General features: G+C 44.4%; 5 protein-coding genes across 7 annotated transcripts; 4 read left to right on the top strand and 1 right to left on the bottom strand.

Moving 5' to 3' along the window:
* The first annotated feature begins 244 nt into the window (after positions 1–244).
* LOC108138848 lies at positions 245–1,000 on the top strand. The gene is made up of 2 exons (XM_017261361.2): positions 245–654; positions 731–1,000. Exons 1-2 carry the CDS (start codon positions 462–464, stop codon positions 958–960), a joined length of 423 nt encoding a protein of 140 aa, XP_017116850.1. The 5' UTR covers positions 245–461; the 3' UTR covers positions 961–1,000.
* LOC108138845 (nucleolar protein 10) lies at positions 953–3,441 on the bottom strand. The gene is made up of 4 exons (XM_017261357.2): positions 3,298–3,441; positions 2,838–3,239; positions 2,061–2,782; positions 953–1,998 (listed from the first exon to the last, which is right to left on the bottom strand). Exons 1-4 carry the CDS (start codon positions 3,361–3,363, stop codon positions 1,014–1,016), a joined length of 2,175 nt encoding a protein of 724 aa, XP_017116846.1. The 5' UTR covers positions 3,364–3,441; the 3' UTR covers positions 953–1,013.
* Positions 3,442–3,508: 67 nt separating this feature from the next.
* Positions 3,509–7,219, top strand: LOC108138847 (ras-related protein Rab-14). Of its 2 annotated transcripts, none has more exons than XM_017261360.2 (5): positions 3,509–3,819; positions 5,777–5,890; positions 5,949–6,129; positions 6,191–6,373; positions 6,439–7,219. In XM_017261360.2, the coding sequence occupies exons 2-5, from the start codon at positions 5,785–5,787 to the stop codon at positions 6,614–6,616; spliced, it is 648 nt and encodes a 215-aa protein (XP_017116849.1). In that variant the 5' UTR covers positions 3,509–3,819; positions 5,777–5,784; the 3' UTR covers positions 6,617–7,219. The 2 variants fall into 2 exon arrangements, with proteins under 2 accessions (XP_017116849.1, XP_017116848.1); XM_017261359.2 differs by lacking the exon at positions 3,509–3,819 and adding an exon at positions 5,477–5,716.
* LOC108138846 (polypeptide N-acetylgalactosaminyltransferase 35A) lies at positions 6,731–9,544 on the top strand. The gene is made up of 2 exons (XM_017261358.2): positions 6,731–6,840; positions 7,465–9,544. The coding sequence occupies exon 2, from the start codon at positions 7,523–7,525 to the stop codon at positions 9,422–9,424; it is 1,902 nt and encodes a 633-aa protein (XP_017116847.1). The 5' UTR covers positions 6,731–6,840; positions 7,465–7,522; the 3' UTR covers positions 9,425–9,544.
* Positions 9,545–9,950: 406 nt separating this feature from the next.
* Positions 9,951–15,881, top strand: LOC108138998 (DNA mismatch repair protein spellchecker 1). 2 transcript variants are annotated; one of them, XR_001774153.2, is made up of 8 exons: positions 9,951–10,082; positions 10,143–10,192; positions 10,250–11,034; positions 11,214–12,301; positions 12,357–12,589; positions 12,775–13,337; positions 15,091–15,284; positions 15,697–15,881. XR_001774153.2 is itself a non-coding variant. In XM_017261593.2 (6 exons), exons 1-6 carry the CDS (start codon positions 10,034–10,036, stop codon positions 13,321–13,323), a joined length of 2,754 nt encoding a protein of 917 aa, XP_017117082.1. In that variant the 5' UTR covers positions 9,951–10,033; the 3' UTR covers positions 13,324–13,748. The 2 variants fall into 2 exon arrangements, 1 of the variants encoding a protein (XP_017117082.1); XM_017261593.2 differs by lacking the exons at positions 15,091–15,284; positions 15,697–15,881 and having other exon boundaries at positions 12,775–13,748.
* Positions 15,882–16,516: the final 635 nt, after the last annotated feature.

Consider the following 16,516-nt stretch of genomic DNA (forward strand, 5'->3'; position numbering starts at 1 on the left):
AGTGCGACATAAACAGTGACTAAGTGTTTACTTCGATCTGGAAATCAAATGGCAGAGCAATTAGCAATATTTATTGATTTAAGAGAGAAACTTTCCAATTATAATTCGCTAATAAAACTCATAGCTGCTTAATGGAAAGCTTGTGGGTCATACTTATAGCTCAACTACCAAGCCGGTTACGGGTTTTGATTATAAACTGGGATGTCATGAACTAAAGCGTCAAGTTTACCAAGAACGCGAATTCTTCAGCTTTTTTGTAAAATCGATTTTTGACTTGAGTAGTTCTTTAAATTCATAAACTAAAAATGTTTAATACATAAGACTGTTGAATATATAAACATCAAAACTTAATTGGGCTAACGGAAGGTATCCCAAAATGGGTTCTACCCAATCTAAGCAGGCCAACTCAAATTGTCATTCCAATTCCAATTTTTATTTCCATTTCTCATTGATTTGTGAATATGGGTGCAGAGCAATCAGCCTTGTTGGTCTGCACTCAGACAGGAAAGCCGGAAGAACCTCTGGAACTGGTCAACTCGGAACTGTTTTTCCGATTGTACTTTGAAAATATGCGAGAGCCAGTTACAGGACCCGTAACAGAAGCGCTTTTGCTCTTGGCAGAAAATGTACAAAGTACCGGGGAAAACGTCAATGGTAAATTATCCAATATATTAAAATATATACATATATGAGGCTTTACTGAACTGTATTTAATCGATCCATGATGAAGGTGGCCAAAATATGGATTTCAACGAAGAAAGTGAAAGCGGCTTCAATTCGGACTATAGCGAAGAGTGTGAAGTATCGAGTCTTACTCTATCGACAGGTACCGAGTCTGATGTTGAGATAGAGCCTTTGCAGATAGCCGAATTTGATTCCATGGACGAGGACGATATGCCTAATCCCGAATTGGATGAGCCCCATGCGGATGAACTTCCAATTTTCGACTCTCTTGAGTAAATTATGTTAATTTAACATATGAATTTATGTACAGAACTAATTGCAACATGGTTTTACTTAAAGTTAACCTTCTTCAGTCTCAGCGACTTGATGGGTCTGACAATACTCCTTCGCTCCTCGCGATGCTTTTTCATCTCAGCCTCGCGCTTCTTGGCATGGAACTGTGACTTCTTCTGCTTGTTCACCTCGAACGTCATCTGCCGATTGCCAAAGGAGCGACCCACATTGGTCACCTGGCCCTCCAGCTGCGACATAACTTGTACACGATCCTGCAAGCTGGCCTTCTTGATGCGCTGCTGCACCAGACTGCTGCTCTGATGCTGATCCAGGGCGGTCAGGGTGAAGCGGTTGCCGTTTGCGGTGGGTTTTTGGGTGTGTCCATTCGTCTGTGGTCTTGTCGCAGATTCGGCAGTTTCATCCTCCAGCTGCTCCTCGTCATTTTCGCCTTCTAATTCGTCCTCTTCCTCACGTTGTCGTTTCACCTGCTTGTACGCCTGTTTCATTTCCTTGACGTACTCCCTTCGGTCGTCGTCGTCGGAAGAGGCTTCGTCGCCGCTTTCATCCTTGTTCTCGCCATCGCTCTTCTCAAAGCCAAACAGATCTTCATCGTTGTCACTTTCCTCACGCTGCTTGGCCTCGTCGGCATGCAGCTCGGCCACATGGGCCACTTCCACGCGCTTCTTGAGCTCCTTGGCCTTGGACTTATCCAAACGATTCAGCACAGGAGCCAGCAGACGATACTCCTCGGCAGATTTGTTAACAGCAAAGTCGGCGTTCTCGAACATGGCCTTGAAACGCGTGTCCTCAAGCAGATTGGGCACGTTGCGTTGCTTGCTACTGTTCGAGGGATTGGCCTGTTCGTCCATAATCTTGAGGGCCAACTCTTTGTTGACCTTGGGCAGCTTCGATTCGATTTGCAGGCGCGACTTGCGCTCACTCTCAATTTCCTGGCGGATCTTGTCCTTGCGGAAGCGATCAAAGGCGAAGGGTTCGACCACAGCCTTGGCTTTGTTGTACAGTCGGGCGTCCATAAAGTAACTTTAGTAATGTAAAGGGATTAGATAATACTTCAACCTGGTAAACATCCCATTTAGACTTACCCATGCATATAACCCTTGAGCAGATTGCTGCCCACGAGATGCTCCATGCCCAGTTCCGCCAGCTCCTTGGCTGTGACGAACTGGTAGTCATCGTAGACATTCTCCACCACCTCCGATTCGATCTCCTCGGTTAGGTTGTCCAGGAAGGAGCACCATCGTGGTGCTGGTCCCATGGCTGGCACGTAGTAGGTCAGCATTTTCACATCCTCCTGGGCCAGGAAGAACATTCCCGTGTCGGGAATGCTGCAGAAATCATTAAATGACGTCGTGGACTCAACGTAGGCGATCTGCTTGCCCGTCTGCTCGTCCCACAGCTTCAGCGTGGCCTCGTCCAAGCTGTAGACTGCATTCTGGGCAGGATTAAAGGCCAAACGCTTGATGGGCAGTCGATTCAGATGGTTCTTCACCAGCAGCGGCTGCTTGGCACGTATATCGTAGATAAGGACATGTCCCGAGGCAGTTCCCACACCCATGTGCAAGCCATTCCGGAATTTGAGTGCCGTGACCGAGGGAAACTCCTTGACGCCTGGCAACTTCATGGCCACATCCAGGGTGGAGCAGCGCTGCTTGGTGCGCGGGTCCCAGGCCTCTACGGTGCCCTCCTTGGTGCCCGCCAGCAGGAGATGGTGCTCGGGATTCACTTCGCAGGCGTTCAGGCAGCTGCCGTCCGTTTCGAAGGGTTGCAGGAACTGTCCGCGCTCCAAATTCAGCCGGTAAATGTCCTGCAAACAAAGTGTTGAGTAAAGGAGAAGTACTTAAAACGGGTTAAGTACTTACTCTACCTACGCCCACAATGAACATATCACAACTTGGCTTGTGGTACTTCATGTCCCGCCCGAAGCGCGGTATCCTCAGCCTGTAGTGCCGCCCGTGGCCCGCATGGATCTCCACGTAGCGGTCGCACTGCAGAAACACCATCTTGCTGTAGTCCTCGCTGATCACCTCGAATGTGGACACCTCGGAGTCGAAGCAGCGCTCGAATTTGATGGACAGGTTGGACACCTCGAAGCACTTGACGCGCGGCTTGTAGGTGCCCGTAGCCAGGATGTACTGTTGGTCGGGACTCATGCGGATGCTGGTGCACACGCCGGGCATCTCAAAGTCCTGGATGAGCTCGATCTGGCGCCGGGAGTCCACCTTTTTCTTCAGCTGCGATCGTTTGCGTCGATCTGTGAGCCACTTTGGAAAGCAGTTCCTTGATTTACATATTTTCAAAAGGGATTTTCCAGGTACTCACATCTGGCACCGATTTGCCGGCGCTCAGGTTGTAGATCTTCACATCGTTAACTTCGTTTACAAACATTTTGGCCGCAATTTGTGAAGTGCTGCAACATAAACACGCCAACACGTGCGCCTTTAGAGATGGACTATCGCCAAAACGAATATTTTTCGATATATCGCTTGCTTAACCGAGTGTGTGACCGTTCGCTGGCTGACTTCTCAGTGTGACCACAGCATACAAAGCAAAACAAGAGAACGCAAAAAGTGTCTACTGATTTTCAATTCGATTTGCCAATTGAAAATATTTGCAATAATAGCCCTTCGGTGGAGCCCCGCCCCCGCGAAGTCAGTGTGTGTGATAGCACGGGACTGAGCTGCATTTTGCCTTGCCAAAATTGGCAGTAATTTGCAATTGAAATCCGCCCAACAAACAACAATACGCACACATACACACATCACGCCCCCCGCACGTCGTAACCGCCCTACATTCCGCATTCCTTCCGCTCCCTAAAAGTGATCTAAACAACGTACTAAAACGGTGAGTAATATTCGCTGTTTTTCTTTAAGCCAATTAAAGACTGATTAAATTACACGAAATGGAAAACCTTTTGCAGAAAAGGGTGACGCAGTGCTTCAGTGGGTGCTCACAAAACTTTCCCTCGAGTACTCTCTCTCTCTTGTTTTTGTTGTTAGCCAGCCCCACTCCATTGTTGTTGTATACACCCCCTGATTGCTTTGATACCCTTTTCTAGAGTCCTTAAGTTTTGATCACATGTTTGTCAGCCTGTAAGGAAAGTGAATTCATAGGTACAAACATGTTCGGTGGCAATAAAGGTTTTCCGTTGAGGGATGGTTTTTAGATCTTATCAAAAAGTTTTTTAAATAATTTTTAAATAATAATTTATTTATAGTTTTTAGTGTAGAGGAGCTTTTAAATCAAGGCTATTTAAGGGAGGACAGGGTTAAATCGACCGGTTTTATGAGACCGACTTCCATCTCATCTCTTTTCATGATCAGAAGTCATAAAATGAGCAGTTTTCTTAGAATTCTTTATCAATCATTTTGGTTTTCTTCCGAGTTCCGCTTTATCGCCATTCATTCATTGTGTTCTTGTTCCAGTTTTTTCTGCAGTCTAATCAGTGGTAGTGTTTGAGCTTATTGCGAAGTCTTAAAAAATCAATAGCATTTAGAGAAAAAAACTTAATTTTAACAAATGCACATAATCAGTTAGAAAACCAAAAAGCCGCGTTTGTTAAGTGGCCTAAAAATTTTGTAAAAGTCTGTGTTTCTAAACAAATCTACTGGAAATTTGCGTTAAAACTAGAAGGGTATAAAAACCTCGGCTGTGTGAAGCTAAATACTTTTCTTCCTAGTTTGTTCGGCTTGTTATGGGTGCGCCTTTGTGTTTCCTTTATGAGGGGGGTAACGAGGGGCTGCGATGATCCACTTCCATTCAACGCAATTTGCAATTAAGTATGTGCAAGCCCGAGAATTTCGCCTCCATTGATTGCTCCACTGATGATGTGTGGCCTCTGGCACTTGACTGATAAGACTCGAGACCGAGACCTACTGGTTAATCTTAATTGCCTGCCGGAGAGTCTATAAAATTGATATTTCTTGGCAACTTGACAAGCAATGAAGGGTGATTAGAGCTTCTATTTATCAATTCTATATCACTATATTGTAAGGGAATTATTTCTTTGACATGATTTAAAAATCATAACAATCTAGTGTTTGGTTAGTTTACGATGCTATAAAAGCAGTAAGTGATATTAAGGTATTCATTAAATCACGATTGTTCTATTGAAAGCAAAACAATGAATTCATTGAATGGAAACTGTTCTCAAATCGCTAAGCTTATAAATCAGCTAATGTTTATATTTATGGAATAATCAATTAGCTATTCCCCGATGAACGAGCTTACTGCAAATGCCATCCGCTTTAAATAATTGAATTCCCACGATTACAAGGCGGCCTTGAGCCCTATTCCTGGCGACTTGAGTGAAGGGTTCGCTTCAAATCAAAGGCTTTCGAGCGATACCGATACTCCGAAATCCGAAAGTCAAGTGGCATGGAGGGTTTTTACCCGCCACTCTTGATACATCAGTTGGCTCTTGCCTTTCTTTTTGGGCTACAGTTGGCAAATAAACAAACCCGGTCGGCTGTTCAAACACAAGCATGCCTTAAAAAATAAGTATCGGGGCCAGTTCGAAAAAGGGGAACAAAATGTGGAGCCGACGCAGAACAAATTAATGCAGCGCCACAGTTTGTTGATAAGCAGTGCCAACGGTTGGACATTCAAATGCGCACCTGACATAGTGATAGAAAACCATTGGCTCTTGGGTCGTAGTTCAGTCCCGTGAATGTCAAGATGAGCAAAGTGCGCAGTGTGGTTAATAAACTGCACGAACGTATAGACTATATCATCGAAAAATGTGGGAAAAAGCCCAATAAAATATGCAAAACAATACTAATAGTACTTAACTGCCTTTTAGGTCCCAACATGACTGCAGCACCATACAATTACAATTACATCTTCAAGTACATCATCATTGGTGACATGGGCGTGGGCAAATCTTGCCTGCTCCATCAGTTCACCGAAAAGAAATGTGAGTATCGATCAAGAAGATATTAAATGGAAACTAACCTCATGATTTTAAATTCCAGTCATGGCCAATTGTCCGCACACGATTGGCGTGGAGTTCGGCACACGCATCATCGAGGTGGACGACAAAAAGATCAAGCTGCAGATCTGGGACACAGCGGGCCAGGAGCGATTCCGGGCTGTCACACGCTCCTATTACCGAGGAGCAGCCGGTGCTCTGATGGTCTACGATATTACCAGACGGTATGCGCTTTGAATCAATCCCTTTTTGGCCATCCAAACCTGACATACTTCACCATTTCAGCTCGACGTACAACCATCTGAGCAGCTGGCTCACCGACACTCGCAATCTCACCAACCCCAGCACTGTGATCTTTCTCATTGGCAACAAATCCGATCTGGAGAGCACTCGAGAGGTCACCTACGAGGAGGCTAAGGAATTTGCCGATGAGAACGGTCTCATGTTTCTCGAAGCGAGTGCTATGACGTGAGTATATGTTTTAATAATGTAATTTTTGATTAAAATATACTAATTCTATATTTCTCAAACAGTGGCCAAAATGTTGAGGAGGCTTTTCTCGAAACCGCTCGCAAGATTTACCAGAACATCCAGGAGGGTCGGCTCGACTTGAACGCCTCCGAGTCCGGAGTTCAGCACCGACCGTCGCAGCCTTCGCGAACCTCGCTGAGCAGCGAGGCCACGGGCGCTAAGGATCAGTGCTCGTGCTAAATGGATGCACCTTAACTTTACACAACCCTAGATATATAAATGATCTTTTATTTTTAGCCGACTCGTAATCTACCAGAGCCCAAGCAAAAACCAATGTATGTAGTTGAATGATTCGATTAAGCATAAGTATGTGAGCCAGCGACAGCGACAGCAACCACTAATACCAAAATATAGAAGCCCTCCCCGATAATAAGACACAAACTCTTCAACATTTATAATATCGAGTAAGCATAAATAATTATTAGATAATTGAATACGTTTGTTGGTTAGCGCGAATATATCTCACGCATCGTTAGAAGAACCAAAGTTTTGACTATGAAATTTCGAAAAGTTTATCGCTCTATTCTAAACACAGACACTCGTTTGGCCACAAAAAATAGCTAAATGCGTTTGATAAACCATGTTTTCTTTAAGCTGTATCTTTGTATATATATGAATTTTTGTATCTCCTTTTATCGATCATTTTTTGTTGAGTATTTGTTGTAGTCGCGTGCGAAGACGGGAGAAAACGATCAATGTTATATGAATATTAACGATGTATTAATGGCATAATGCAATAGGAAATAAATAAAACGGTATTTATAAAGCCCCTACCAATTGAAATGAATTTTTTATTCAAATATATTAAAATTTTGAGATGTTAAATATTCCGTATTTGAATACAAATATTCTTCTTCATATTGCATTATAATTTGTTACCCCTCTATACATATTTAAAAATACGCGCGATTTCTTATATTATGGATTTTTTAGTGCCAATTCGCGGTTTGTCCAATTCAATTTTCCCCACCTGGTAACACTTTGCTCAAATGCAAATTAATATTAATTTATTCCGGTTATCATGCAAGTAACGAAATAGCCATTTGAGTGGCCAGCGAAAGGGGCAACGTAACCGAATCTCGATCCATGATGCAAATCAAGCGCCTCCTGTGCAAATCCTGTGGCCTGGGCACCCTTCTGGTGGCGGTGGTCTGGCTGCTGGCGCTCCTCTTTTATTCGCACAGTTTGAGGAGCTCCATCCGCTCGGCGGGATGGCGGATCGAGGAGAGGAACGCCACGCCGCGGGCGGAGCTGAGCTACCAGGCCAGGGTGACCGTTGGATGCACACCAAACTCGGGGAACAGCACGGCGGCCAGGGAATCCCCGGGAGAACAGGCCAATCAGCCCGAGCAACTGGACCTACTGGGCGTGGTGCGCAACAAGCAGGACAAATACATCCGGGACATTGGCTACAAGCACCACGCCTTCAACGCCCTGGTGTCCAACAACATTGGACTCTTCCGCCCGATTCCCGACACCCGGCACAAGGTGTGCGATCGGACGGAAACCTCGGAAGCGGAGCAACTGCCCCAGGCCTCCATAGTCATGTGCTTCTACAACGAGCACAAGATGACCCTTATGCGGTCCATTAAAACCGTGCTGGAGCGCACGCCCAGTTACCTTCTGCGTGAGATTGTCCTGGTGGACGATCACAGTGATCTGCCCGAACTGGAGTTCCATTTGCATGGCGATCTTCGTGCCCGCCTCAAGTACGACAATCTGCGGTACATCAAGAACGAGCAGCGCGAGGGTCTCATTCGATCCCGGGTGATTGGAGCCCGCGAGGCAGTTGGCGATGTCCTGGTCTTCCTGGACTCGCACATCGAGGTCAATCAACAGTGGCTGGAGCCCCTGCTGCGCCTCATCAAGACTGAGAACGCCACTTTGGCCGTGCCCGTCATCGATCTGATTAATGCCGACACCTTTGAGTACACACCAAGTCCACTGGTGCGCGGAGGATTCAACTGGGGCCTGCACTTCCGCTGGGAGAATCTGCCCGATGGGACACTGAAGGTCGCTGAGGATTTCCGCGGCCCCTTCCGCTCGCCCACCATGGCTGGCGGTCTGTTCGCCGTGAACAGGCAGTACTTCCAGCACCTGGGCGAGTACGACATGGCCATGGACATCTGGGGTGGCGAGAACATTGAGATCTCCTTCCGCGCCTGGCAGTGTGGCGGCGCCATCAAGATCGTACCCTGCTCCCGCGTCGGTCACATCTTCCGGAAACGGCGACCGTACACTTCGCCGGATGGGGCCAACACCATGCTGAAGAACTCGCTGCGATTGGCACACGTGTGGATGGATCAGTATAAGGAGTACTACCTGAAGCACGAGAAGGTGCCCAAGGGCTATGACTACGGGGACATCAGCGATCGGCTGAGGCTGCGGGAGCGGCTGCAGTGCCGGGACTTCGGCTGGTACATGAAGAACGTCTATCCGGAGCTGCATGTGCCGGGCGAGGAGTCCAAGAAGTCGGCGGCGGCAGCGTCCATGTTTCAGCCCTGGCACTCGCGAAAGCGGAACTACGTGGACACCTACCAACTGCGACTGGCGGGAACGGAACTCTGCGCCGCCGTGGTGGCGCCCAAGGTGAAGGGTTTCTGGAAGAAGGGCAGCTCGCTGCAACTGCAGCCCTGCCAGAGGACGCCCAACCAGCTGTGGTACGAAACCGAGAAGGCGGAGATCGTGCTGGACAAGCTGCTGTGCCTAGAGGCGTCCGGGGATGCCCAGGTCACGGTGAACAAGTGCCACGAGATGCTGGGCGACCAGCAGTGGCGGCACACCCGCACCTCCAACAGTCCCGTCTACAACATGGCCAAGGGAACGTGTCTGAGGGCAGCTGCTCCGACGGCTGGTGCCCTCATCAGCCTGGATCTGTGCTCCAAGTCGAGTGGAGTGGGTGGAGCCTGGGACATTGTGCAGCTCATGAAGGCTGGCAAGGAGGAGCAGAAGGCAAAGGAAGCCAAGAAGACGGACAAAACGCTGTGAGCGGGCTGCCCTGCTGGCGTATCGCAATATTAGACTGATAACTGTTTAGGGCGAAAGTGTATTATGTTTAAATAGCCAGTATTTTTTCATGAATTTTTTTAATAAAATGTAGAAACAAAATATTATTTGCATGGCCAACACAAGGTCAGCTGTCAAATTAGGTTTAAAAATAAGTTTAAAACGCGACTTAATGAGCAAAAGACAGCTGCAAAAGAAACAGGTTTTTTCAAAATATAGTTAATATTGCAATTTATTTCCTCAAGTTTGCTATTCATGACAAAACATTGCTCTTTAATTGTTTTTAATTTTAGTTGGCTTTTAGCTTTAACTATAAGATATCTTATATTAATAATTAAATTGAAAGAAAAATAAATGGTTTGAACTAATATATTTAAGAAATTTGTTAATATAAAAACCACATTTTTACACCACAACAAATTTTTTGAGTGTAGTATTTACCTTACGGATTATTTACGGTATTTTTTACCACTCAGTATTTTTTTCTAGACAAACAGTATTTCTCATTGCTCAATCAACGGTCACACTTCGTTTATGCTAAAAACAGGCGCCAATTTGTGTGATTTTTATAAACAATTTTAAATCAGAATTATGCAGGCCAAAGCAACCGACAGTCGGCAGGAACCAACGCTGCATATGGGTGAGTTAATAACAAATATAAGCAAACATAAAGATATCTATATTTAATTGCATTTCCTAGACACAAATGCGCGTCGCAATTTCATAAAATACCTGGCAAAACTTGGCGAGGTAAGTTGCAGGCTATAAAAATCCGGTTAAACTGCATTCTACGGCGTTACCTTGCAGAAACCCGGGACTACAGTGCGCTTTTTCGACCACTCCGATTGCTATACGGTCCATGGCGGCGATGACTGCGAACTGGTGGCCAAGATCGTGTACAAATCCACGGCGTTCATTGGCTTCCTGCTGCCGGAGGACAAGAAGGATACCCTGCAGTTTGTGTCCATGTCCAAGGGAAACTTCGAGTTGGCTGTCCGGGAACTGCTCCTGGTGCGGAATCTCCGGGTGGAAGTGTATGTGAAGAATTCCAGCGACTGGCAACTGGAGTACCGTGGGTCACCCGGCAATCTGCTGCAATTCGAGGACATCCTGTTCGCCAACAAGGAAGTTCTAGTCGGCAACAGCATCATCTCGCTGCTGGTCAAACTGGAAGGCGGTGGCCAGCGTCGCGTGGGCGTGGCCAGTGTGGAGCAGAACGACTGCAAGTTTCAGCTGCTCGAGTTCCTCGACGATGACTTCTTCACCGAACTGGAGGCCACCGTGGTGCTCCTGGGTCCCAAGGAATGCCTACTGCCCAGTTCGGAGGGCGACTATGCGGCCGTGAAGACACTGCTCGAACGGAACGGCGTCATGATCACCGTGCCCAAGAAGAGCAGCTCCAATGATCTGCTGCAGGATCTGAATCGCCTGCTGCGTTTCGCCAAGGGACAACAGGAGGATGCCACCGGCCTAAAGGAGCTCCAGCTTCAGCTGGCCTCCAATGCACTAAAGACGGCCATCAAGTACCTGGATCTGGTCAACGATGCCGGTAACCTGGGGCACTACGAGATCAAGCAACTGGACCTTAATCGGTGAGTGAAAACAGTTTTTATAATGCTTTACTCAAAATAAACGTATTAATCTATGCAATCAAATCAGATATCAAATTGCAGCCAAAATAATAGTAGTTTATTAGCTTATGGAAAATGCAAACGAAAATAGTTTGGAAGCTTCTTTAGAAAAACTTTTAAATGTACATTTTTCCTTACAGCTTTGTCCACCTGGACTCGGCTGCCGTGGCGGCCTTGAACATCATGCCCAAGCCGGGCACCCATCCCTCCATGCCCTCGTACCGCTGGCAGAGCATTCTGGGTGTGCTGGACCATTGTCGAACGCCGCAGGGTCACCGCCTGATGGGTCAGTGGGTTAAGCAGCCACTGCGAAGCCGAGATGTCCTCAATGATCGTCACAATATCGTTCAGTGCCTGCTAGAATCGCCGGATACAATGGAGACACTTAGTCTGGATTATTTGAAGCGCATTCCGGACATCCTAATGTTGACCAAGAAGCTGATGCGTCGCAAGGCAAACCTGCAGGATTTATTCCGGATCTACCAGGTTATTTTACGGACGCCAAAGATTTTGAAGCTTCTGCTCGAGCTTGAGAACTCCACGATAGAGAATGTGATCTGTGCGCCTTTTAAAAGTTTCCTGGAGGATCTGACCGGACTGAAGCAAATGGTCGAGCAGGTGGTTGACTTTGAGGCCATCGAAAGAGGCGAGTATCTGGTGAAGGCCTCGTTCGACAGTCGACTGATGGAGCTGCAGCAGACCATGACCGAGCTTTATTCGAAAATGGAACGGCTGCAGACCAAGTGCAGCCAGGAGTTGGATTTGGATGGGAAGAATATGGTAAAGCTGGAAAATGTGGCCAAACTTGGCCACCATTTCCGTATCACCTTGAAGGATGATTCTGTGCTGCGCAAAAACAAAAACTATCGCATTGTGGACGTAATCAAGGGCGGCGTTCGCTTCACATCCGATAAGTTGGAGGGCTACGCCGAAGAGTTTGGCAGCTGTAGAACTCGCTACGAGGAGCAACAACTGTCCATTGTGGAGGAGATCATTCAGGTGGCTGTGGGCTATGCAGCCCCACTTACGTCACTGAACAATGAGCTTGCCCAGCTGGACTGTTTGGTCAGCTTTGCCATCGCCGCCCGCAGTGCTCCCACGCCCTATGTGCGACCCAAAATGCTGGAGGAGGGCGCCCGCGAATTGGTTCTCCAGGATGTGCGTCATCCCTGCTTAGAGCTGCAGGAGCACGTCAGCTTCATCGCCAACAGCGTAGACTTTAAAAAAGGTAAGATAATAGGGCTTAGTTAACTAGTTACTTTCCTAACTTCATTTTGATTCAGAGAAATGCAACATGTTTATCATCACGGGACCAAATATGGGCGGAAAGAGCACCTACATACGCTCTGTGGGCACTGCTGTGCTGATGGCCCATGTCGGTGCTTTTGTGCCTTGCAGCTTGGCCACAATCAGCATGGTGGACTCCATCCTCGGAAGAGTTGGAGCTAGTGATAACATCATCAAGGGCTTGAGCACATTTATGGTGGAGATGATTGAAACGTCTGGAATAATAAGGGTAAGTAAGAAAGAGCATATAAATGGAAATAAGCTTAGATAAGCTTTTCAAAAGCTATGCTTGAATGTAAATTGGTGTTGTGCAATACTTTTACTTATTTTTATACATTCAGTCTTAGTTAATTACTTCTAAAAATTGTAAAATAGTTATAAATTCCTATTAATTCCAACTCTTTTCTACTCCAGACCGCCACTGAAAAATCCTTGGTGATTATTGATGAACTAGGTCGTGGCACTTCAACGTACGAGGGCTGTGGCATCGCCTGGTCCATTGCCGAACATCTGGCCAAAGAGACCAAGTGCTTCACTTTGTTCGCCACTCATTTCCATGAGATCACCAAGCTGGCCGAGACACTGCCCACGGTTAGAAACTGTCATATGGCTGCAGTGGCGGATGCGGACAACTTTACCCTGCTGTACCAAGTGCGACCAGGTGTCATGGAGAAGAGCTTTGGCATTCAGGTGGCGCGCTTGACCAATTTTCCCGAGCATGTCGTCCAGAATGCGCAGGAGGTGTACAATGAGTTCGAGGACGAGCATGTGGACAAGCAGAAAAAGGAGGACAAGGCAATCCTGGAGAAGATCCAAGTGGCCATTCAACAGCTGTCGACAGCCGGCAACAACGTGGACATCAACGTCGAGGACTTGACCCAGCTGGTCACCCAGTTCACGAAGGACATCGAGCAGCTGGATAGCGATTACTTCAAATCCGTGCTGGCCACTAGTGAGGCTTAAATGTGAATAAAAAGGTAAATCATTTTTTTATCAAGCAGTATTAATATCAACAGGGGCAAAATGGGGGATATACAAAAATGAATATATATATGTCCGTCATGGATTTATTTATCCACATTTTATTTGGCCTTTTCGTCTTTAATACTTATTTTTCGAATATTTTTTTTTTAATTTTTATTTCATTATTCTATGTGCATAAATCTTAAAATTAATTTGAAAATGTATGTTTCTGGTTGCAAACCATAGTTTTGCGTTGCCAAACAGGCTATCTATGAAGTTAGTTGGTTAATTAAGTATTTCTTCCATTGTAATGTTAACATTTATAATAAGAGCGATCAACTCAAGGAGCTGGTGGCTGAATTTGAAACTTGAAGAAAATACTCCCATACCATTTATATTTTAATAAATAAACGCCATTACATATACATAAATTTCTATATGTATAAAAATCGTGATTATAATTTATTGAGGCCGAAATGTTATATTAAATACATTTTTTTTAAGGATTATTTTCATGGATCGGTTTGTTTCCTTAAAAGTTTTCCACCACCTAGAGGTGTAACAATTGTTAGATGAATCATCAGCGCTAGACGTTAATCTAATTCATGTTCCACAACCGTCTCATGATTTGAAAACACGGTGATTTGTGTGTTACTAATAGCGCTATTTCTTCGGCTCCATGCCAAGTCACATTGAACACGCTTTTTAACACAGCGCAAACTACAAAATACGGGCCTGACAAACTGTCAATTTAATCGGCCGGGTTTTAACCTCAGTTGTCAGTTGGGCCAAAGCGCCGCCGTTCCGTTGGCCCGATCTTTAGCTCGACTGTCGTTTCCAAATTCAACTTAAGTGCTGTCAAAAGATAATTACCGTTTCGGCTTTGATTTTTCTTACCTTTTTTACTCTGAGACAACTAAATGACAACAGCTCTCTGAAAGGCCTAAACCAGTTTTACTTTTCTGCCTCGTCTGGTGTGATTCAATAATGTGGCTTAAATGGACGATTACTGGACTTGCTTTTTTCGGACAAAGTTTAAGTATAAGAAATTTAATTAACACATTAAAACAATTATTGACTCAATATGTTAGAAACCAATTTTGTAGATAATAGTTTAACATTAATTAAGCGAAGATTTCTAAACAAAGAATGTTAGATCCTTAAGAAAGTTGCAAACAGTTTTAATGTATGATTTATTTTGACACTCTTTAATAAAAACTTTCCTCATGTACAAACAACCATGGATAAACAGATAGCTAAAAGTTGTTATAAATCTGCGAAATGCCATTGGTTTTAAAACTTACCTTGAGCTGACCATATAAGCGTGATTACAAATAACAAATAACGAAAATCATCCTTAAATTAGACTTTCCGAACTAGGCTTTCTAGAAATCTTCGACAAGACACTATTTGTTCGTATCTGATATATATTCCTTTGCCCGTGGCTGTGCACACATTCAATTTGATATCGCATACTCGACAAACATGGCGTGTTAGCAACGCTTAACAGCATCCAAAATTGACAGGCAACTTTAAATATATTGCATTTGTGGCCAGTTCGGCATGCTTGTCTGCCACGATTAGTGGCAAGCAGCCAGCCAACGAGGCAGCCTCCGATCCGGCTCCATCTCTCCATCTCCAGACAAACTCCAGCCCCTTTAAAGCCAACTTCATTTGGGTGAATGGGGCGAAGACGTCCGATGCGACGCGACGCGTACAATTATTAATTTGATACGATATAATTGACATGTTGCCGATGCCAAAAAGGAAGCACTAACATGCAGACAACAACAACAACAGAAGCATCAGCAGGAGCAACAACAAGATGAAACCTCGTAACGTGGCCAACAAGCTAAGCCAGAGCGACGCATATTAACGCCATGGCTTAGAGGCAAGGACTTGGAGATGACACTGGGACACGGAAACTAAAACACAAAAACTAAAAAGGAAGCAGAAAAACTGTGAGTATAGATTTTAGTTCTTAATCAATGTTCACTTGGTTTTAAAATATTTGATTTAATGGTTAGTAGGGTTTTAATGTTAACTAGGTTAAAAGCAAATCATTTTATATTATTATTTTGGTACTTTGTACATTTTTAAATATATTTTTTTTTTAATTTGGAAAAACCTTTTTTTCAATTTGTGTTTAAAGTTTTTTTTAATTATTTATTTAAATTTCTCCTGAGCATTTTACCCTCAGATGTACAGCTAAATTAATTAACCTTGTTACAACATTATTTTGTTATTATTTTTTATTTTATCCATATACTATTGAAAAACAAAACAGGTTTAATAATTGGGTTTGTGCTCATCTCTAACGTTTCATTTTCATGCTCCTGCCTTTTTCTCTTCTGGCCTCTCGCTTTCTGGCAGGCAGGCGTGTAAATTGTTTTTACTTAATCGTTGCGGACACAAACGCACATGTTGTTTGGCCACAGCAGAAACAGCAACAACAACAGCAACAACAACAACAACAGCACCAACAACTTGCCTCTTTTGGCCGATCTCCTTTGATATCTGCTTGGCTCTGTGGCGCGCTTTTGGTAATTGCACATCGTCCGCTGCTTCTGTGTTACCAGCATTGTTAGCCACTACCATGAACACGAAAAAAGAGCCTAACAATCTTTTAAATATTGTAAAAAAATGTATCATTTTTGAAAAAAATACAGTATCAATTTTTTTTTTCAATAATTTAATTTTATTTATTATTTAAAAAATTTTTTTTTTATAATATCTACTTCAAGTTACCAAAAATTAAACAAAATTTTTTATATTAGTACACAACTACTATTAACAGGTACCCAATACATTTATTTATTTAAGGGTTATTGGTTACTATAAAAAAAATAATATCTCTGTACTTATTCGATATAAAAAGTCTTAAAACTATTTCAAAAATATATAAATTATTTTATTTAAGCCTTTATCTTATTTCTGTGACCATGACTGTAAGACCAGGGGCCAGTTTGTTTATGGAAAATTGTTATTTGTTGCTGGTAGCTTTTCTTGTTGTTGGTAGTTGCGGTTGTTGGTCCGTTGGCCAACTTCAGTCGGTCAGACATGCAAATTTTTTTGGTGTGTCTAATGTTAGTTGTTTGTTAGTTTTTTATGCAAATTTTCTTGTTTCACTTGACAAATTGTCTGTTCGACTTAATGATGGAACGTAGGTTGGCGATGCTTGAGGTCCGATCGG

The sequence above is a fragment of the Drosophila elegans genome, unplaced genomic scaffold, assembly GCF_018152505.1.
Source record: "Drosophila elegans isolate 14027-0461.03 unplaced genomic scaffold, ASM1815250v1 contig_814, whole genome shotgun sequence".
Lineage (NCBI taxonomy): Eukaryota > Metazoa > Arthropoda > Insecta > Diptera > Drosophilidae > Drosophila > Drosophila elegans.